Source organism: Struthio camelus, chromosome 1 (genome assembly GCF_040807025.1).
Source record: "Struthio camelus isolate bStrCam1 chromosome 1, bStrCam1.hap1, whole genome shotgun sequence".
Lineage (NCBI taxonomy): Eukaryota > Metazoa > Chordata > Aves > Struthioniformes > Struthionidae > Struthio > Struthio camelus.
The window spans coordinates 164,206,600-164,228,149 of record NC_090942.1 but is presented as its reverse complement, the minus strand read 5'-3'; the positions used below and the strand labels follow the sequence as shown (position 1 = coordinate 164,228,149).

General features: G+C 53.6%; 1 protein-coding gene and 2 long non-coding RNA genes across 3 annotated transcripts; all 3 read left to right on the top strand.

Moving 5' to 3' along the window:
* The first annotated feature begins 127 nt into the window (after positions 1-127).
* On the top strand, positions 128-5,133 carry ZIC2 (Zic family member 2). The gene is made up of 3 exons (XM_068928114.1): positions 128-1,279; positions 3,119-3,282; positions 3,481-5,133. The coding sequence occupies exons 1-3, from the start codon at positions 277-279 to the stop codon at positions 3,784-3,786; spliced, it is 1,473 nt and encodes a 490-aa protein (XP_068784215.1). The 5' UTR covers positions 128-276; the 3' UTR covers positions 3,787-5,133.
* A 2,913-nt stretch (positions 5,134-8,046) lies between these two features.
* On the top strand, positions 8,047-12,587 carry LOC138064636 (uncharacterized). Its single transcript, XR_011137871.1, has 3 exons — positions 8,047-8,180; positions 8,538-8,639; positions 10,239-12,587. It is a non-coding gene; the product is annotated as an uncharacterized lncRNA (long non-coding RNA).
* A 2,482-nt stretch (positions 12,588-15,069) lies between these two features.
* LOC138064639 (uncharacterized) lies at positions 15,070-20,547 on the top strand. The gene is made up of 3 exons (XR_011137872.1): positions 15,070-15,193; positions 15,822-15,993; positions 16,858-20,547. It is a non-coding gene; the product is annotated as an uncharacterized lncRNA (long non-coding RNA).
* Positions 20,548-21,550: the final 1,003 nt, after the last annotated feature.

Here is a 21,550-nt window from a genome sequence, read left to right as displayed (position 1 = left end):
CCGCCCCCGCCTCAGCTCCTTTAATACACTTTGGTTCTCCGCTTGCCTTTGGACTCTGCTCTGCCCGGCTCCGGCTCCGGTGGCGGCGGCGGCCCGGTGCAGCGCAGGCGGGGGGACGCGCGGCGCCCGCAGCCCGCTGCTGCCGGCGGGAAGCGCAGCGGCGGCGTCCGGTCCTGGTCCTGGTGCCGGTCCCGGTGCCGCACCGGGCGGCCCCGGAGCGGCAGCGACCCCGGAGCAGCAGCAGCAGCAGCGGACGGCGGCGGAGCGGCGCGGACCATGCTGCTGGACGCCGGCCCGCAGTTCCCGGCCATCGGCGTGGGCACCTTCGCCCGGCACCACCACTCGGCCGCGGCGGAGATGCAGGACCGGGAGCTGAGCCTGGCGGCGCAAAACAGCTTCGTGGACTCGGCGGCGGCGCACATGGGCGCCTTCAAACTCAACGCCGGCGCCCACGACCTCTCGCCCGGGCAGAGCTCGGCGTTCACGTCGCAGGCGCCCGGCTACCCCGCCGCCGCCCTGGGGCCCCACGCCGCCCACGTCGGCTCCTACTCCGGGGCTCCCTTCAACTCCACGCGGGACTTCTTGTTTCGCAGCCGCGGCTTCGGCGACTCGTCGCCGGCCGGCGGGCAGCACGGCATCTTCGGCCCGGCGGCCGGCAGCCTGCACCACCCGCACACGGACGCTCAGAGCCACCTCCTCTTCCCGGGCATCCACGACCAGCACGGCCCCCACGCCTCCCAAAACGTCCTCAACGGGCAGATGCGGCTCGGCTTGCCCGGCGAGGTGTTTGCCCGCTCGGATCAGTACCGCCAGGTCTCCAGCCCCAGGACTGACCCCTACTCGGCGGCTCAGCTGCACAACCAGTACGGCCCCATGAATATGAATATGGGCATGAACATGGCAGCCCACCACCACCACCACCCCGGTGCCTTTTTCCGATACATGCGGCAGCAGTGTATCAAGCAAGAGCTGATCTGCAAGTGGATCGACCCCGAGCAGCTGAACAACCCCAAAAAAAGTTGCAATAAAACTTTCAGCACCATGCACGAGTTGGTCACCCACGTCTCGGTGGAACATGTTGGGGGACCCGAGCAGAGCAACCATGTCTGCTACTGGGAGGAGTGTCCCCGGGAAGGCAAGCCCTTCAAAGCGAAATACAAACTGGTCAATCATATCCGAGTGCACACGGGAGAGAAGCCCTTCCCCTGCCCCTTCCCCGGCTGCGGGAAAGTTTTCGCCAGATCGGAAAACCTCAAAATCCACAAGCGGACGCACACAGGTAAATCGGTTTTCTTTCGGCAGGCTTGGGCAACTGTTATGTACGCGGGTGTGCATGTGCGGGTCGAGAGAGAGAGAAGGAGAAGGAGAGATGCGAAATGATGGAAGTCGTAGAATGAGAGTCGCCTGTAAATTTGTTTCCGAGTGCGAAGCCGCCCGGTTTCATCACACGGCCGTGTTTGTTTGGGTTTCTCCTCCCACCCCTCATACCCCCCGATTCCGACAGGACATTTTTCTAATTTCTTTTAATGGGCGGAATGAGCAGTGCAGAAACCTACCGAGGCTCGAATGAACTCTCTCCATAGCGAGGCAATATTAAAGGCGAAATAAATTCTGCGGTAGTGTGGAAACACGGAAGGGTACAGGCGTACCTAAAATACATTATACGTATGCAATGCGCAGCGTATTTTCACGTAACTTCAGTGCGTGTGTGCATGGATTTCGTATATGTACACTGAGAGAGAGAGAGAGAGAGAAACGATACAAATGCATAGAAAAGCCTCCGTTCGCCCAAGATCTCGTAGGAAGTGCCAAAATGTCCCTTTCTGGGAATGCTTTCCATTAAATTTAAATGGTGTGAGCAAGGCAATAAAATTTTCTCATTTAAAAAAGTGTTTTTAAAGTCTCACTTGAGGTGATTTAAGGTGGTTTTGCAACAGTTTATTAAATTATGTAATAGGTAACAGAGGATTTGAGGTTCAGAAACTTGCACCAAAATCAGGTGAAATGTGGGAAAAGGACCCAAAGCTTCCTGATGGAAAATCGCGTGAGCTGAGCAGTAACAAAATAAACGCATCCTCCTGCTTCATATATTATTCATTTACTACTACTCCCAGCCAGAATTGTGCCAGACTATTTCATAAAAGACAGGCAAATATTTTAGCAACTTCGACTATAAATATTTACTCGGATAAGGGTAAAATCTAGAGGCCTATTGTTTTCCTAAGTGCTAAGCACGATGCTAGGTGCGAGACGAGCTTTAACAAGGTTTAAAATTTGAGAAATGTATTTGCATGAGATGCCCGCACTTAAGTCATTGTGTCGGAGCGGATGTCTTTAAGAAACAATTTAGGTGCTAATGGAATTTAATGTTAAATGGTTCCCCCTCCAAATGGGGGGATGTGGAGTTCTCACCTCCAAATTACTCTGCAGCATTTGGAGTTCTGGCAGCCGGGTGAGGAATCCGTATGAAAATTAAATGAAGTATTTTACAGACGTTTAGTTTTCCCAGCGGATGTGTGTTTATCTCGAATATCCATACTTGAAACAATCTGCCTAGCCTTAAATCTGTTGTTAATGGTTTACAGTTTAACAGGATATTGGTACCGAGGCAAAACATCTCGACTCTTTTTGTCCTCCTTTTATTTTGTTCTCTCTCTTTTTTTTTTTTTCTTAATGGTTGTTGAAGCTGAGAGTGTGTCAGCACCAGTTGAAACAAAACAAAATGCTCTAAATACCCTGGCCTCTATGCTGCCATCGGCGCACAAGCAGCAGTGCTTTCCGCGGGCTGCCCCGCTCGGCACGGCGGGGCCCGGCGCTATTTGGGGGCCGCGGCCCGTGTGAAAACGCCGGTTCCGCCCCGCTGCCGAAGAGGGCACCGGATGGGGGGGTGAGGGCAGACACCCGGGGGGGCCCGAAACGCCTCATCCCCGTGCTGAGAGCGGCCTCTCGCCTTGCGGAGCGGCTCGCCCGCGACTCTCGACTGCGCGGGGGAAGGGACCGAATATTAAAAAAAAAAAAAAATAATAATATTGATAAAAAGAAAGGGGTGGGGAGAGCAAGGGGCCGCGGGCGCGGAGGGGCGCGGGGCGGCCGCGCTCACCCCGCCGCTCTCTTGCAGGCGAGAAGCCCTTCCAGTGCGAGTTTGAGGGCTGCGACCGGCGCTTCGCCAACAGCAGCGACCGCAAGAAGCACATGCACGTCCACACCTCGGACAAGCCCTACTTGTGCAAGATGTGCGACAAGTCCTACACGCACCCCAGCTCCCTGCGCAAGCACATGAAGGTACCCGGCCCCGCAGCCGGCGGCGGCGGGAGGCGGGGGGGCGGCCGCCCCGCACCGGGCGCCCCGTCGGGGCGGCGGGCGGCGGGCGCGGGGCCGGCGGGCGGCGGCGGCGGGCGGCGGGGGGCGGCGGGCCGGGCCGGCGGCAGCGGCGGCCTCCCCGCGCCCCCTCCACCGGGCCGTGTTGCCTTTGCCCCCCAGGTGCACGAGTCGTCCCCGCAAGGCTCCGAGTCGTCCCCGGCCGCCAGCTCGGGCTACGAGTCCTCCACCCCGCCGGGGCTCGTGTCCCCCAGCGCCGAGTCGCAGAGCACCAGCAACCTCTCGCCGGCGGCGGCGGCGGCGGCGGCGGCAGCGGCGGCGGCGGCGGCGGCCGTGTCCGCCGTGCACCGGGGCGGCGGCGGCGGCGGCGGCAGCGGCGGCGGCAGCGGCGGCGGCGGCGGCGGCGGCGGCGGCGGTGGCGGCGGGCACAGCGGCCTCTCCTCCAACTTCAACGAGTGGTACGTGTAGGGCCCCGCCGGACTGCTCTGCACGGCCCGCCGCACCGTCCCTCCCGCCGCGGAGGAGGAGGAGGAGGAAGGAGGAAGGAGGGAGCGAGAGACGCCGCGGAGCGGCCGCCGGACCGCCGTCGGCTTGCTGGGAGCGAAACGGTGGCAACGCAGGATGGGGCAAAGGGGTGTTTGTTTTTCCACCCCCCCCCCCACCTCACCCCACCGCCCCGGGGTTCGGGCTCTTTTTCTTGTTTTTTTTTTTTTTTATAATTATAATTATTTTTGAAAACATTTTTAACCAGCAAAAAAAAAAAAAAACCCAACAACATTCTTTTCTATAAAAGTACCTGCTGAAAAATAAAAAGGAACAAATCAACAAACAGCGGAACGGAAAGGAGGAAAACAAACAAACAAACAACAACACCGCAATAACCCCCCCCCCCAGCAAAAAGGTTCTCGAGCCGGCGGAAAGCGACTCCCTCTCCAGAGCCTCCAGACAAAAGATCAGAGACTCAAACTCCTCCGGCCCCTGCGCCTCCCCGCCCGGAGCAGCCCGCGCCCTCCAGCCCCACAAACTGTGTATATAGCGGACCTCTCCGTCCTCCGCCGAGGTGGGGAACCAAGTTTTATTGGATTCTTGGTGTATAGAAGTTCGTCCCATTTGTAAACCGCGGATTGGTGCCCTTCTTCTTTCCTCCCCCCCTTTCTTTTTTTCCTCTTCCTCCCTCCCCGAAAAAGTGATGGACTTTTTTTCTTCTTTTCTTCCTCCCGCCTCCCTCCCTCTCCCCTCCTTTTTTTAGTTCGCCCATTAAAGAAAAGTAACGTGGAAGAAAAAAAAATGGTTTCTTTTGTAATTGTGATATATTGAATATTGTGTTCCTTTTTAAGAGGCAACTTGATTGTAAACTGCATTTCAACTATAGACTGGGAAGAAATACCGTGCCAAAGTCTCCATTCTGTTACTCAAACACACACACACACACAAACAACGCTTGTGAATGTATTTTTTCTGTTAGCTGGGTTTACATGTGATGTTTTAGTGCTTTTGCAAGTTCAATTTGTTAGTTCCTGTTCGGAAGATTGTGAGGAAAAATAAACGTTGTGCCGTTAGCTTTTTCCGTAATAACACCCTTCCTCCTGTAAATACCTGTTACCATATTTATCCATTTGTAATTAAATTATGGTATTAACTTGCTACAGAGGAAACAGTATTTATAAAGAATGTTTCTTAACTATAAATATGTACAATTGTGAGCATAAACTGTTTCAGATTTTTTATTTGAAGGTTTAAGTGGTTTCATCATTTCTTGTGATATGTTTTGAGAGTAATGCATACAGAAATATAATAAAACGTGTTGAAATTGCACGGGCTGCTTCCTTTTTACGCCAAAGGCTCTCTGAGGTCTGGTGCAAGGCATGTGAGGGTCCGAGTGCAGGATGCAAAACAATAGATTTTTAGAAATCCGTCGGTTCCTGAGACGTGAAGGTCTCTTGCAACTGTCCTCCCCCGTCTTTGCATGTCGGGAAAAGACTAACATTTTGGGAAGGCTCTGCGCGAAAAAAAGGGCGAGCATTTGCATGCTCTCCACATGCCTTGCGAGGAAGGAGCTCCTTTAGAAAGCGCTTTACGTGGAAAGAGCACGGTCTCGTCCGCCCTCTGCTTATGCGTGTTTTCCGTGTGCCCGTGTAACCGGGGGACCGCTTCCTGCAGGGCACCTCGGCCTCAGGGTGGCCTGGCAATGCCAGGCGCTGGGCTTCACCCGGGCTGCCTTTCCCACCGTAACCGCGTCCTTCCCGGCCTCCCTATATTTTTTGCAGCCTCCGTCCTCCCCCCTCCCCGTGACAACGTGTGATAGCTCAATTTTCCCTTCAAGCTTTTTTTTTTTTTTTAACCCCGAGTGTGATTTTTAGTTTTCAGGTGCGTTCAGCGAGGGCTCGGCCGTGGCCACGCCAGGTCCCGCGGGGGAAGGTGGCGAGGGGCGGCCCTGCCAGGCTCCCCCATCGGGGCCGTCGGGGCCGTCGGGGAGCCCACGGCGGCGGCGACGAGAGCGGCGGGTTTCGGGTGCGCAGGGGGCAGCTTTCCAGGGGCCCCGCTGCACCGGCACACACAAGGCGAGTGTGACAGCAGCCTGGAAAACGTGGGGAAACCCCCCACCCACCCACAAAAACCCCAAAACCCAGACCCCTGCGCTCTGCCAAGGCGCTTCGCCGAGAAGAGGCAGCTGGCGGAGGGCAGCGCTTGGAGGCAGCGGCCGGGCGCCCTGCGCTGGCTGCACCGCTTTCCGCGAAAACGTGTGCGGAGCCCTTTGCTCCTCGGACCCAGCCAACCACATCACCACCACCCCCCCCCCCCCACCACCCCCGCCCCGTCCCGTCGTCGTTTTGTTTTTCGGGCTTTGTCCCCCGGGTTTAAATAACAATAGAAGTGTCCCAAGCCTCTACTGGGCGGGGGGGGGGGTGATAGGTGGAGAGATGGGAAGGAGGGGGAAGCGGGACCCTGCTCCCTTCTGGGGACGGGGAGGGGGGTAACCTAAACGCAGGGAAAGGGGGGGGGGAGGGAGGGAAAGTCCCCCCTCCCCGGTGCTGCCGACAAAGTTTAGATGCGGATCAGAGAGGGAGCGTCCTCTGCATCCGCGCCCCTCCCAGCGCGTCCGTGCCCGCCGCATCATGCCGGCTCCCCGAGTAATCAAATGGCTTTTAAAATCTAATTTACCTTCTGTAATAATATTACGCAAAAAAAAAAAAAATTATTAAAATCATTGGCATATGCCGCCTGCCCCTTGGAGAGATCCGTGGGAAATGCAGCTGCGAGGATCCCTCTTTGTCCTACCGCCGTCCCCGCCGCGTAAGCTCAGCGGGTCCCTCTCCAGAGCCTGCCGCTCACGCCAAACCCCGCCACCCCAGGGCGGCCGGGGGCTCCCGGATATACCGCGGCAGCCCTGGCTCTCGCCCCTCCGTCCCGCCGGGTGGCGGCCCCCGCAGGTACCTGCCCCGGCCCCCGCCCCGTCGGGCAGGATCCCGCTTGCTCCGGCCTTCCTGGCTGCCGCGAAGAAATTTGGCAGGGGAGCTGGGCTCAGAGCTGGGGTCTCCCTCCCCCCTCCCCTCGGGGGGGCTCCCCATCCCCACAGCCGGCCGGGTTGGAGCTGTGCTTTTTCGGGAGCTTCACTTCAGAGGTGATCCTCTCCGGCCCCCACGAAGCTGTTAACGATAACGGGCAGGCCCGGAGCAAGCAGGTCCCCAACCCAAATCTCTGCCGCCCCCTCCGCGAGCCCAGTGAGGCCAGCCCTGTCCCCCCCCCTCCCCAAACCCAGGGCGGGGGCACCCGGGAGGCCTTTCTGCCTGCAGCCCGCAGCCGCCCTGCCCGGCGGGGCCCCGCGGAAGGGGCCGCGGCCGCGGTGGCCACGGCAACCATCCCCCCCCCCCATCATCTCCAGGTTGGCCCTGAACTTGACCTTGGTCTTGGCGCATCCAGCCCGCAAGCCCCCTCCCCGCCCGCCTCCCCCGGGCCCTGACCCCGCCGCTGTCCCTGCCACGCTTAACCGAGAGCTGTAATTCATCGGGTTTAGGGGTCGGGGGCTTGGAGGGGGAGGGCAGCCCCAGGGCCGCCTCGCAGCCCTGCGTCCGAGGGGCCCTGACTGAGGGACCCCTGGCCCTGGCAGCTCCGGCGTCCTGTCTTGCTGTTGCCTCCCTCTCCTTCCCCTCGCTTCACCCCAAATTCCCCCTTCCCGGCACTCCTCCTTTGTCTCTCACCCTGAGCTGGGGCTTTCCAAACCTCTCCGCCCCGGCCCTGAAGGCAACCTGGGGACAACCCCGCAGGGCGGCCGGGGGGGCTCTCCCCGTCGCCCCGACCCTGCCCCGGCTCCCCCCAGTCCGTGGCCCGCAGCGCGGAGCCGCAGCGGGCGGCGCGTCCCCGCGGAGCGGACCGCACGCCCCGACGGCGCGGCCCCGACGGCTGCCGGGTCAGCGCGCCCCCCGGCCGGGCGGTGACGGGGGAGGGGGAAGGGGGGGCCCAGGGCGCTGCCCTTCCCAGCGGGACCGCGCACCCTGCCGAGGTCCGACTGCGGGATCCCCACACCGCCGGCTCCCCCGGAGCGGCGTGAGTCTACTCTTTAGGTGAAAATCGATACCGAGCAGTGCTTTTAATTTTTATTATTATTATTGATAATAAAATTCGCTCCTCACTCTGCGCGGGAGACCCCCCTGAAACCACGCAGCGGTTTCACTTGGAGCCGCTCTGCTAAGGCGCTCGTCACAAGCCAGAAACCTCAGGCTCAGGCTATAAAACAAGTTCTGCTTCTGCCCCGCGTAGCCGCAGTGCGACGGGAGCCGGCCGCCTCGCACCGTGCCCTGCCTTCACCTGCCCCCGCGGCCCGGGCCGAACGCCACCTTCCTCCTCGCTTGCTCTTTGCAGAGGTAGCGACTTTTTTTTTTTTTTTGGAGGAGGAGGAGGGAAAAAGAAATAAAAGAAAAGAATCACGCGAAGCCACACCAGCCTACCACCCCTTACCCCGCACACCGAAATGACAACAACCCAGACGAAAATAAAATGCAGCGGCTCTCGCCCCCTCCCCAAACCCCGAGCCTGGAGCAGCAGCGCGCCGGGGAGAGGGGCTGCCCCGACCCCGGCCCCAACCGCGCCCAGGACCGGCACGGGCACCGGGGCCGGCAGCGAGGGGCAGCGGCCGGGGCTGCAGGCAGGCGGCCCGGCGCAGCTCCGCGCAGACCTGCCCAAACCCCGAAGAGCCTTTTAAGTTTCCCCTTTGTTTTCAGAAACTCGTACACGTTTCCTGCCCCGTATGAAGACATAACAAGCTAACCCAAACCTCTCCCCGGCCACGCGTGCACACTAGACGTGCTCCCGGACACAGCGAGGTACGTATATTTTTCATCTACATGCATGGTTGGGTTTGTTTTTATTTTTATTTTTCTTTAATCTCGTGGGTCGCCTCCCCCCCCCTCCAATTCTTTTTTTCTCTCTTTCTCGCTTGCTTTCTCCCCCCTCCCCCCTGCCCGAGCCAGACGGCTGCGGAGGGAACCTCACTTTACCAGCGGAGCAAGCAACAACTATTGTCCCACCCTGCAGGGCACGGTGACCCCCCTCCCTCCGAAACCTCGATTCCTCCCAAGCGCTTTAGGTTTTCCTCCCTTCTCCCTGGCCCCGATCAGGCTGGAAGGTTTCTCTGCCCGCCTTGAATACTTGGGGGAAAAAGGAAGGAAAAAAAAAAAAAAAAGAGGAGAAGAAGATGAAGAAGAGCGGAGAAGGGGTGGGGGGAGAGGGGAGCTTTGCCAGAGGTTTCATGTCTTTATTTAATAACACTTCAAAGCCGCGGCTGCACTGTTGTCCCGAGGAGAGGAAGCGCAGCACAAAACGTGCTGGCGATGCGACTTCCGCGCCGGGCAGCGCACAATAACAGGTTACCCCGCGCCTCGGCGGCGGCCCCGATCGCTTTTTAATGACGCCCTCGGTGGGGAATTTCACGGCCGCGCTCCGCGCTTCCCAGCGGCCGGACGCGGCGCGGCGCGGAGCGAGCGCTCCCCGCGGGCGGCCCCCACGCCGCGCTGCCACGCCGCGGGCGGCAGCCAGCCGCTGCTTCCTAGAGGGGAAGGGCAGGCTTTTGGTGCTAAAAAGAGAAGAATCAGCAGCAGCGCTTGGAGAGGGGGGAAATACGAAGTCACTCGTGCGCCCGTTCATAACCGGGCGGATGTCACCTCCCCCCCCCCACAGCCCACACCCCCCCGATGCCGCGGCCGCGCAGCCCCGATGGGCCGTGTGGGGCGCCCGGCCTCGCCCTGGTCCCCCGGTGCGTGGGTGGCCGCGGCCCGTCCCGGGGGGGCGACGGAGCCAGCCCCGTGCCGGTGCCCGTCACCGTGGCCGCGGAGCCCCCGCAGGAGACGGGGTGTGTGCGTGTTATGGGTTTGGTCTGGATCTCGATTTAAGGCGTTTTTCTGCGTCGTGAGGCGGGGGGGGAGAAAGAGCAATTTTCATTCCAACTTTTTTTTTTTTTTTTAACTAGAGCACTAATTCCTCTGTGTGGGCAAACAGCCTTTCTCCTTTGATTCTTAGTCACAGCCCCTAGATTAAATACTGGTTTTAATGAGAGCCGTGGCAGTGGCTGCATTAGGTGATGATAGTTATGAAGATGATCTGACCTGTTTTGATGAAGACGATCTGACCTGTAGGGAGAGAGGGAAAGGTCAGCCACATGCAGTGGCCAGATTTCTGCTCGTTCTCGGCACATGCTGCTACAATATTGATCCGTGGAGAAAGATAAACATAAAAGCTAGATCCTATGTCCTGAATACTAATGAACGCAGCTTCCAGATTTTAATTGTTGTTGACTTCTTGTTTCCACCGCAAGCATTTATTGCTGACCTCGGTAGGGCAATCCTTTCCCGTTTTCTTTTTTTTTTCTTTTTTTTCTTTTCCTTCATTTCATTTCATTTAATTCCATTTATTTTTTCTAAGCACAGACTAGCTCTCCCTCTCTCGTTGAAAATCTTTGCGGCAACTTACTTTCCCGAGCAGCGAACGCGCAAGCCCACGAAAGCCATTGCCTGCCACTCATTTCCATTACACAGTGCAGCGACGGACACTGCCGGACTCGCTACTACTTAAAACGAGGAAAGCTCTTATGAAAAGCAGCACCTCGACCTGGGATCCTCCTTTCGGGTTTCTGTTTCGTTACTCACTTCATTCCTTTGCAGCATAATGCTGCAGACTACAGCTGACTTGTTTTTCTCCTCCTCGGACCGGGCAGCAAAGCAATCAGCTAAGCTAGGAGCGAGCTCTGTGTTCAAAGGCTCCCCCACTTTCCCAACTGCTTCGAGACCAGATACACCTCCAGTAGGAAATGACAGTTGGAAAAAATGCCGTTATCTCGGGGAGAGAGGCATTTCAAAGGGACTTTCTCCCCTCTGTGCGGGAGAGACTGGAAAGCGAGTCGAAAGAGGTTGTTTTCGGAAGGTTTTTTTTTTTTTTTGTCAGGATGATGGTAATTGTTAATAATCACTCGCTGTCCCGGCTGCCTCTTGAAAAAATTTTGCCCTTTGAGATTGTCTAAATTAGCTGTAAATCTGGTAAAGCAGTCAATGAAATAGCCATCCCCAAACATACGTTTCAAGTTTCTGTTACTTAGCGGACGACCTATAGTAAGCGCTATCGACTGCATAGGGGCAATTAGCTATATCAGGCTGACATTTAAGAAAATGAGGGAGATATTAAACTCCTAATTCCCGTCATTACAAATAATTTTCATGAAGGGAACTTCTAAAACATTTTTTCTCCCTTACACTTTCCAGTCTATTTTTTAACCCCTGAGTGATTTACTATGTAAGTAATTTTAGAGGATACAGTTTACAGCTTGAGTTATTAGACTGAACACCTCTGGCTGACACCACAACACCTTTTTTTCTGCCTGCAGCTGTGAGTCACAACCCCATTTTCATACCAAACTGCTGCACATTCCTTTACAATATAGACTTCCTTCTTGCAAAGATCAAACATGTTTCAGCCAACGTGTTTATTTTAAAATACAGGAAAATTAAAACTAAACATGGATTTAAAAGAAAAATAAAATGCATCCTTGCCTTCCTTGCTATCTCTTCCAGTAAAAAAAAAATGGGATGGAGGTACCTAGACCGCTTTAGTAAAATAATATAATGACAGAACCAAAACAGTTGATTTCGACTGGAACAGGAACGGATACTTCTGTTTGCTGTTACTTATTTATGCATTATTGTAGCTATGTTTTTAATTATATGTGGGAATGTCAGGCCAAGATGCCGTAATCATAACCTCCCTTTAACACACTTTTCCTATTTGTTTAATGCCAGCGCTACAAGGCTAGAACAGGCACCGTAAAGAAAATGTTTTCAATATTCTGCTTAATAGCTTACAAAAGGGAATCCCGGAATTATAGTTCAACGTGCAGGCCTGCTCCGTGGAGGTGCCCGGCGGGATGAGGCAGATTTTAGACTCCTCGGCACTTTTTGGGGTGCGGAGAGGGAGTCGGGAAGGGTGCGGGGGGCTACTGGGAGGGAGAGCTTCCCACGGGTGACCCCACTTCCAAGTCATTTATACACAGAAAACCCGCATTTTAAAATCTTCCTTGCTCTGATTAGCTGCACAGACACTTCAAAGCTCTCTCCCTATTTTTTTTTTAAATAAAGGCAAGGGTGGATTTTACTTTCCGCTCTTCCCAGTAACCTACTGCCTGCTTCTCCAGTGACCCCCGGGCTCTCAAGGGGGGCTTCGCTGCAGCCCTTTGTCCTTCCCCTCCCGGCTTTTGCCTAGGGGTGGGCTCCCCTGTAGAGCTCGCTTTGCTCATCTCTGTTTTTTCTCTTGTCCCCACCTCCCCAGAGGGATATTTTAGGCATCGGGACCGGGACCTACTTTCTCTCATGTATTTATCTTTGTTACGAATATATTCGAAAAAGACTTTTTTGGGGGGAAAGAAAAAAAAGGAAAGGAAAAGCAAAATAAAGGATCATTCGCTTTAGGAAATAGATCAAATCCCTCTGTCACCATCCCACCTAACCCCCAAAACATTTCCGATCCAAACGGCCCCGCAGCGCTGGGCGATGGGAGGCGGCGAGCCCGCAGCTCCCGGGGCGGGAGCAGGGTCAGCGCCTGCCCCGGGGCTACTGCAGGTCCCCAAATCCCCGGGGCTCTCCCCCAGCCCCAGCTAGGAAAATCATCCCGCTCTTTGATCACCTGAGATGGCAGCCCGACGTGCGCCTCAAAGTTAGGGCAGGAATGACAGCTTGCGCCACCGCAGAGCTAGTCCGTGTGGGAATTAACTGAAATCGGGGCTTTATTACTTTTTTTTTTTTGTTTTTACGAGCCCGAGCCGTGGGTCCCCGCCGCGCTGCCGATGGGCGCGCTCGCTGCCCGCCCGTCGCGGGGACCGTTCCCGCGCGGTGCCTGCGCGCTCGCTGCGCGCCCGGGCGCACCGCGGGGCGCGGCTGGCAGCACCGCCAGGAGGTGCAGCGAGGAGCGCCCAGGGCGCAGGTGTTCCCCCAGTTTGGACAAAATAAAACCCATACAGGGCGGAGGCCTGAGGGTCCCTCCCCTCCTCCAACCTCCCTTCCCCTTCCCCCCCCCCCCAAAAAAAAGGGGCTTAGGCTCTCGTTTCCAGCTCTTAAATAAAAGTCCGGGCTTTGGCAAAGACAACAAAGGTAGTGGCGCAGAGCCCGCTGCGCGGGTGGCGGCTGCCGCGGCCGCCCGCACCCTCTTGCTAACGCGGTTTACCCCTCGCGGGGCGCCCCGGGCCGTGCCGGGGGCAAGGCACCCCCAGGCCAAAAGAGCAATGCCCCGACAGCCCCCGACGGGGCGTGCGCCGCAGCCCCCTGGCCCAGGGCCGCCCGGCCCCCCTCCCGCCCCCATCTCCGACAGGGTAGCCCAGGGGCTGGCCCGACGTGAGCCTGCTGCCTGCGCACCCCGTCGGGGGACGGGCCCTGCACGCCGCTCCGGGCTTTGGGCAGGCCGGGGGCGAGCGCTGCCCGCTCCGCAGCCCGCGGCCGGTGCTCGCTGCAGGCGCTGTGTCCACCTGGCCCTCCCCGTCGGGGTCGCATCCTGGCACCCCCGTGCGGGGCAACCCGCCTCCCCCGGGGCTTCACCGCGGAAATTACACCCTGGAGGTGTCAAAAAAGGCCGGCCGGGCGGGGAGGTGGGGATGCTTAGCTCTCCCTTCGCCACGCGTGTCCGCCCTGCCGTGGCCAGGTGTCGCCTTTGGGGACACGGTAGAAAAGGCACCCGGTGCGGGAAGGTCCCTGCAGGAATATATGGCCCGCCTTTGCCCCTCCAAGGGCAGCTCCCGGGCCCGCGCAGCCCCGGCGCGTTTGCTGAGACCTCCTGGGCGCTATTTTGCCTTTAATGGGTTTGTAGGGAACTAGCACACAATGCCCCCAAGTGCTCCTTTTCAAGGTGCATTGTTCGCCCAGGTCTATTAAGCGTGCGCGGAGCTACTTCTCGCTGCCGCTGAACAGTCTGTTGCTCAAACACAACGGCCGAGCAGCGCCAGCTGCCTCCACAGAAGTAGAAACCTAACCCTTTTATGCGATGTTTTAGCAGAGAGGGGTAGCTGTGTTTAATCAAAAACACTGATGATTCACTGAAACAATGGGAACGCAAGTTCAAGTGGTGCTCCACTGATTTAAGACGATTTTACTAGCATTTCCTCCTTTCCGCTTTCGCTGGCGCTAAAGGTCCCTTCTTTCGGCGTTCTTTGGGCGAGTGATGAAAGAGAGGGCTATTGCCTTAGAAACCCGATTAAAACAGTTTTGTCCCGCTTAATTTCTCGGGGCACCCGTATTTCTGTCTTTCCTTGTTTTGTTTTGTTTTGGTTTGGTTTATTTAATTTAATTTAATTTAATTTAATTTAATTTAATTTAATTTTATTTTATTTTATTTTATTTTATTTTATTTTATTTTATTTTATTTTTATTTTTTTACAATTTTATTTTATTCGTCAGTGTTTTCCCCTGGGAAGGTAGCGGCTCGCAGCGGGTTGAGAAGCGCACGCACCCTGGCATGCCGGTGCCTTCCCTGCGAGGCCGGCGGGGTGGCGGAGGCTGCCCCGCAGGGCGCTCAGGCTCCGCGGTGAGGGGCGCAGAGTGCACACCGCCTCGGCGGCCGCCGCGCCGCGCTGCGCGCCTCTCCTTGCCGCGACACCGGCCCGGCCACCCTGCCCGTCCGCTGCTTTTCACATCCCGCGGAAAGAGAGCCTCCTTCCCAACGGTGCGGCGCGCCGCCTTGGATTTTATTGCCAGGCGAGACGAAGAAATAAAATCCGTGCAAGGCCGCGGGATGCCTGTCTGAGCTCGCTCCTGCTAGAGGGCACCGAGGCGTCTCGGCCCGCGTTTCCCCACCGCCGGCGGCCCCGGCTTTCGGCAAACGCACACAACGCTGCGCGCTGCCATCCGCGTCCTTTGAGCATCCCCCGGCGTGGGGGGGGGCGACACGTTTCTCTCCGCTTTCGGGGCGGTTGGTGCCCGCCCGTCGGGCTTCAATGGGTTTGAGGGGGGTGCGGGGAGGGCGCGCACACACACATACAAACTGCGCCCCCGCGTTGTGAAATGCGCCCACCGGGGCCCAGCTCTCGGGCAGCCCCCTCCCGGCTCACCCCCCTCCGCCCGCCCCCTCCAGCTCTTTGCAGCCCGACCGACGTGAGCGGCGGCCCCCGGGCTTTGGGGGCTGAGCCGGGTGCGCAGGGGGCAGGCGGGGGGCAGCCAGGTACCGCCCCCGGCCTCTCCGCCACCCCCCCCCCCCGCCCGGCGCTGGGCAGCTGCGCGGAGCGCCGGCTCCCGCCGCCACCCGTGCGGGGTCCCGTCCTCGCCGTCGGAAGAAGGAGCGGGAAAGAGACTTGGGGGAGCTCCCGTCCGGGGGCGGCTGGCGGCTCCCCGTGTCCCGGCGGTGGCACATCAAGGTGCGAGTTTTGCGCGGACGGCGGTTCCCACGCGGAGAGAGCCCGTGCGTGGGGGAGACGCTGGCAAATGCCGCGTGCAGAAGCACGCAGGGGACCTCTTGGGCGACAAGTGCCCCGGGGTAGGGCTTAGCCTCCCCTGCGGGTGCACAGCCAGGCTGAGAGGCCGGCCCGGCAGCGGGAACCCGGGACCACGCGGAAACAGAACATTTTTTTTTTCCATATATGGGCATTTACATATTTATATTTATTTTATTTATTTATTTTTTTATTTAAAATATGTAGCTATATGTATGTGCGTACGTGGATGTGTATATTTGTCCTGTGGCAGCCTTCACCGCGGCTGCTGGGTGAGGCGCAGAGAGAGCGGCCGGCGGCGGGGGGGGGGGGGAAGCGGAGCCCCGACGGCTGCCGCCCGCGAGGAGACGCCGAGATCCGCGGAGGCCCCGCGCCCCGCGCAGCCGGCAGCGGCCCCTGCACGTCGGGGAGGCGCGGGGGAGGGGGGGAAGGAGCCTCCTCCCCTGCCGCCCCCCGGAGGCTGGGGCTGCTGCACAGGCAGAGCCTTGCGCTGCGCCGGGAAGCGGGCAGCAACGGGGAGGAAGCTGCCTTTGTCCCGCTGTTTCTTTTTTAGGGGATGGATAACGCTCCTGAGCCCTTGCACATTAATACCGTTTAATTTTTGTTTCCACGGCCAAAGCCAGCGACGCGGCTCTGGCCTCACGGGCAGGTGGCTGCGAGAAGTGCTCCCTGCTCCGCACAGCCGCTTGCGTACTGAAATAGCCGCTCAACCTCATATCTGCTCAGTAAGTAAGGTTTAAAGACCAATGTGCCACTGCACAAAGGTACAATGAAATGTAACGGTAACCTGGTATTGGAACAACTACATAGAAGGATCAGTTTGTTCTTCTATGCACTGGCAATGTTTTCTTTTCAATGAAGGAAGTTATAGGTAGAAGAGGTGGAAGGTGAGGCAGAGGTAAGAGAGAACATCAGCACCAGGTTCTTGCTTCCCAAGTAAAACAACCCACCCATCACCAGTAAAATCTCAAATATTTTAGTTGCATTACATCGGATTGTATATTTAGCACATCTTTTATCGTCCCACCAAGCTTCCAGAAAGCTGCTGTATCCTAGCCTGAAATCATAGACTGCAATGCGAAATTTTGGCAGCCTCCTTTCGCTACAGCTGTTAACAGAAGAGATTTATTGTCCAGCAAAATTCATTCATTCCACAAGCTATGCCAGATATAAAGTATCTGCATTAGCTTTGGGGAGGTTTTTATGCAGCCAAAAAGATCAACTCCCAAATAAACATCACCAGAGACATTACTGCCTAAGTGTGACACTGAGCTACCCAAAAGACCATCCAATTACCTTAAGCAGTGATTATATCATGTGCAACTTGCGGTGGTTTTATTATTACCAAAGAATATTGGAACCTATGTGAGAGAAAGAAGCAGCAAAAATTCTGTTTTCAACCCAAGTTATGGGCTTGACCATTTAAATTAATGGGTGCATTCATCCTGCAACTTTGGGGATGCATCCTTCATCCCCATTCTGCAAGAGCCGAAGCAGTGGAAGACACGTAGGCGTTTTTGTCTTTGCAATAAATTCCTTTAAAACCCTTGAATAATAATCCTTAAATATATTCTTTCTTTACTTCACAGGGTTTAAGTGGATTTTAAATAATTGCTAGACCTTGTGCAGGCCCTCTGCGAATAAACACCTTTTATCCTCCGTACCTGCATGTATTTTGCTCAGCAACTCTCATGGTGGGGTGCGTCAGAAATATCCAGATGGACACCACAAACATCTGTGATGTTATCATGAGTTGCTGAAGAGATAATTGTGATGTCAAGAGGCTGCAGCGGGGAAAGAGTAACAGAACAGATGAACTTTCAGAGCAAACAGACTGTTTTAATTCAATATTCCAGAATGGGAAAGACAAATAGAGACACCTCAGTGGAAATGTTTTCAAAGAATGGTTTCTATGAAATCTCAGTAGAGTTATGGGCATATCCTATTTGCTTGGGAATATTTACCTTTCTGTTTGTTATTTGAGAGTCTTTGATGTTTGCTCAGCTGACCCATCCTGATTTCTTGCCCTTTGTTGCCCGTAGGCACCTTTCGTCACTGCATGCCTACATTCTTTATATCCAGCCTCCACACGGATTAGAGAGTTGTCTCTCGGGCGAGCTAGGCGAAATGAAACCCCTAGGTTTCTTTCAACTGATTTGAACTGCTGCCAAGGCAAGGGCCACACTCCATGGCTCGGGAACTGAGTTTCCAAAATCTCACGGGGAAAGATCCAGGAGAGATCACAACATTCAATTTCCATTTATTTCCAGAAGGTATTTCTGCATCTTTTTAAGGCTGGATTTTACAAAGACTCCTCCCTCCCGCCAAATTCTAGCCCCAAGTTATGTATTGGGATTAGGTACATCTGTGAGACAGTTTCTTCTACAAAAACAATGACTTTAAAGCTGGATGCTTGAATGTCATCATTGTGGAAGAGACTTGGAGTTTAGCAAAGAAGCAGACAATCAACTTTTGGTTTCAGGATATATCTTAGTAAAATGGAAATATTTTTATAAAATAAGGACATTCGAGCTCTTTTAGAAATCCACATAAAACACTGAGTTTTATAAGATTAATTAGAATCTGTGCAAGACTGCCTTTGAGACATAGCCTCATTCCTAGTGTGCAGAGGGAAACTGAATTTTACACCTCTGTATCTATGGTATCAACATATTACTCCTCATGAGCAAGGATAAGTCTTAAAGGAGCTTCCCCAAGCAGGTGTCCAAATCACAGGAGAGGTCCCCGTCACCATGAGAAGTGGTGCTACCTGCTAGCTGTGCAGGCAGCCTCCAGCAAAGAGGCCAAGTACTGACTGGGCATAAAAAGCGACCTGTCTTCTCTCCTCAGGAGGTGATTTCTCCGGGTCAGGATTAAGGAGAATAGGAGGGCAGGCTGGGAAATCTTGCAGGACTGTCAATCCAACATCTTCCAAGAACAGTGTATTTGAACCCACGAAACTATAAATAAGGGAAAGTGTATGCTGACTGCAGTATATGAGCAGAAAACCTACTCTGCTCCTCTAGAAAAAAATTCATACGTCTCTTTGGGAAAAATAAAAAGCATATGCCTGAAGTTGTTATCATATAAACATGTCTAGAGCATGAACTTTTCCAGCATGCAAATAAATTGACTTGTCACTCAACATAGTTTCTATATTGAAACTTAAAGTAATTAGGGGACAGCTGCTGGGCTCCATTCAGAAACATTTGCTTTATTTTTATAACACTCAGGATAGACTGTATTTTGAGAGGTATTAGATTTCAGCTTACTACAGTTAATATAGTACAAAATTCTATAGTCATTATCGGCTGCAACTGCCAACGTACAATTTGGGAATTAAAGCCCAAAGCGCAAAATTGAAGATGGATATTGAAAACTCATGCTCATACTTTACCTTAAAACCAATGGTCAGACCTGAATTTGTTTTCAAGGAGTTACGAGGGGACATATAAAATGGTTTCAAACAAAAGCAAACATTCACTGGCTCTGAAACATTCACTGTGCTCTGAAATCAGTGGCATATGGAGGCTAGGTTGGTCTATGAACCTAGATGGGTTTGATCTGGCAGTAGTAGAAAACTGTAATCTACAGTTAATTGCAGTAGATTAGGTAAAACATGGCAATATTCAATATATCCTCTTGCATTAGTCTGACTTTTACTACTCTTTCCTCATTAGGACTAGAATTTTCTCATTACTAAATTAGCCTGCATGATCCCAAAGTGTTCCTACCCACTCTGAGGGTTGAAATCAGGTGCCAGCTCTGGGACAGAGGAAGACGGAGTAGCACCCAGTCATCTTCCTCGGGGCTCTTGGGTACTGCACTCTGCAGAGCAGCGTGGCCCCAGTGCCAGGCTGTTGTTTGGCCCTCGCACACCCGACGGCTCTTTGGAGTTTTGCATCTGTACTGTATCTTCTTCTTTTCCTTTCTTGATTCACAGCATTTTTCACAGCGTTGAGGAGATAACCAAATTCCAGCTAGATCATTTTCTCCCTGCCTAAGATTGCCTGAAGCTTTAGTTGGAGAAATGTTTAACTTTTGCTTGCAGAGAAGGTGGGGGCAGCGTGTGGATGTCCGGCCTTTTTTTTTCTGCCAGTACTGCCACCATTCATTCCCTGGGGATCCTTTGGGTATCTTAGTTTGAGTGTCCCCTAAATAAAAGGATACAATGAACAGCGCTTCCTCTGACAGCATCACACTGTGCTGGTCCCGCAGAAGTCTGTTTTCCCGGGCAGGGTTTCCCCCTGGAAATCCAGAAAAGTTTATAGCGTGCCACTCAGTCCTCTCTCAGGAGCAGAGACGACCTGTCACGGAAAATCAGCAGACCTCCTGCACTGAAATAACGTAGACCCATCGCCACTGACACAAGCAGGTAAATCCCATGAAGCCGCTGGGCTGGGTCAACACCCCCCCCCCCCCCAGTTAACTTCAAAAATATCAGCTGCTGTGGGACCTATTGGAACATTTTTTTCCCCCCTAAATTTGCAAGAATTTCCAATATTTCCTTTCTGGCATCTTAAATTTGACTGTTTCTAAGTTAAAAAAGCTGATTTTAGACATTTATTTAAAACATTACAAAACACTGACATCCTAGATAACCAACTCTAGATGCACTTCATGGATCCGGGTAGAGGAGAGAAGTGCTCAAGACTGTATTGATGGTTCCAGCAGGAGCACAGTCAGACAGGCATGCAGATTGCCGGTCTTTCTGTGCAATGCGTGTGCAGCGTTACACCCTCTCCAGTTTGTGCAGAACAATGTGAAATTATCAGCCTTTGGTAGAGCTACCAAGTTATTTCAGCTCCCTCGGATTTATTGCATTGCGTCCTCTGGCTCTACTGCTTTAAAGTCAAACAGGAGACCCCAACATACTGCCCAGGACTTCATGGGTATCCGAAGACACTTCCTATAGGATACGGGATGCAGGAACAGTAGGGCGGATTATCTTGTTTTACTGATATAATATTTCAGTCTGAAGGTCTGTAGTCTCAATCCCACAGTCTTCATATTTCACAGGCTTTTTAGAACATTAATGAGAAAACACACATTTTTATGAATCATAAGGGAATGCACGTATAACCTCACTTGTGCCTGAAATCTGCCATGTGCTGTGTATGCTTGGCTTGTGCACGTATGGTTTATACAGTAAACGCAGCAGCAAATGATTGCTGATGTCTATTGTGCTTAAAGTTGCCAAATATTTGCAATTTAATCATCTTCTTTCCTGTTTTCACGTGATCACAATTTTCTAAAAAAAAAAATTCTGTGGCTTGAAATTTCCTCTCTGTGGTTTTTGCCTTTAAATGATTTTCCTAAGTTTTTTTACAATGTTCTTTCATCCACTTTTGAAGTGGTGGCAGTTATATAAAAAAATCTATTTCCACATAGAATAAACTTCTCAGACTATAAAACTTTTTTTTTTCTGAAGGAGGGCGGAATTAACATGGACATAATCTGCATTGAAGGCCAGTGTCTTCCAGTCAGATTTCTACTCAGCTACATTAACTTAGATCATTTTGCAGTATTTTGGAGAAATAAATTTAACAGGTTGGACTGGAAAGGCAGATACTTAGCTAGGTAGTCCTCGGTCTGAAGCCTCCAGATATATTATGCTCATTAAGCGTCTCCATTCATCAGTCTGCATTTTTGTTTCTAAGAAGCAGAGCTTGTATCCTCTTTAGGATGAATAACTTCGAAAGAAGGAATTTACAAGCTCCACAAGATTATTGGTTCCAGATTTCTTTCCTTTCCTTCTCCCCTCCACACATAATTTGAAATGTCTTTTCCTTAAAAGTTTAGGTAAATATGTTGAACACATTAATGCATCATAAAGGTCACAAGATTAAGCATTTAAAGGTCAGCCAGCTCCAAGCATTATTACAGCAAAATTTGCAAGATCTTTCCCCATCTCCAAAGATGGGTAAGTACAAACTTGCCCCAGCTACAGCATTTCGATTTAGATTCTAATCCACCTATAGAGATCATATCATATTTAACTCTTGGCTCAGACATAAACTAGGGAAAAAAAGGCTTCACTGTCCTATCAAAAACTAACATGAAACTCCCCTGATTCTGGTGGGAATTGCTTGCATAAAATGACCATTAACAGTGCTCTGTTAGTTATAGCCTAATTCAAAGTTACGGAACTTTGCTATTTTCAGGTATGTTCTCCGCAGCCGTGTAGAGACCCTGAGCACAGCCAGAATACTAGTCACAGCAGCACGAACAATTTCAGGAGAATAAATAAAGGTGCTCCATATATAGAAAAATAGATGAAGT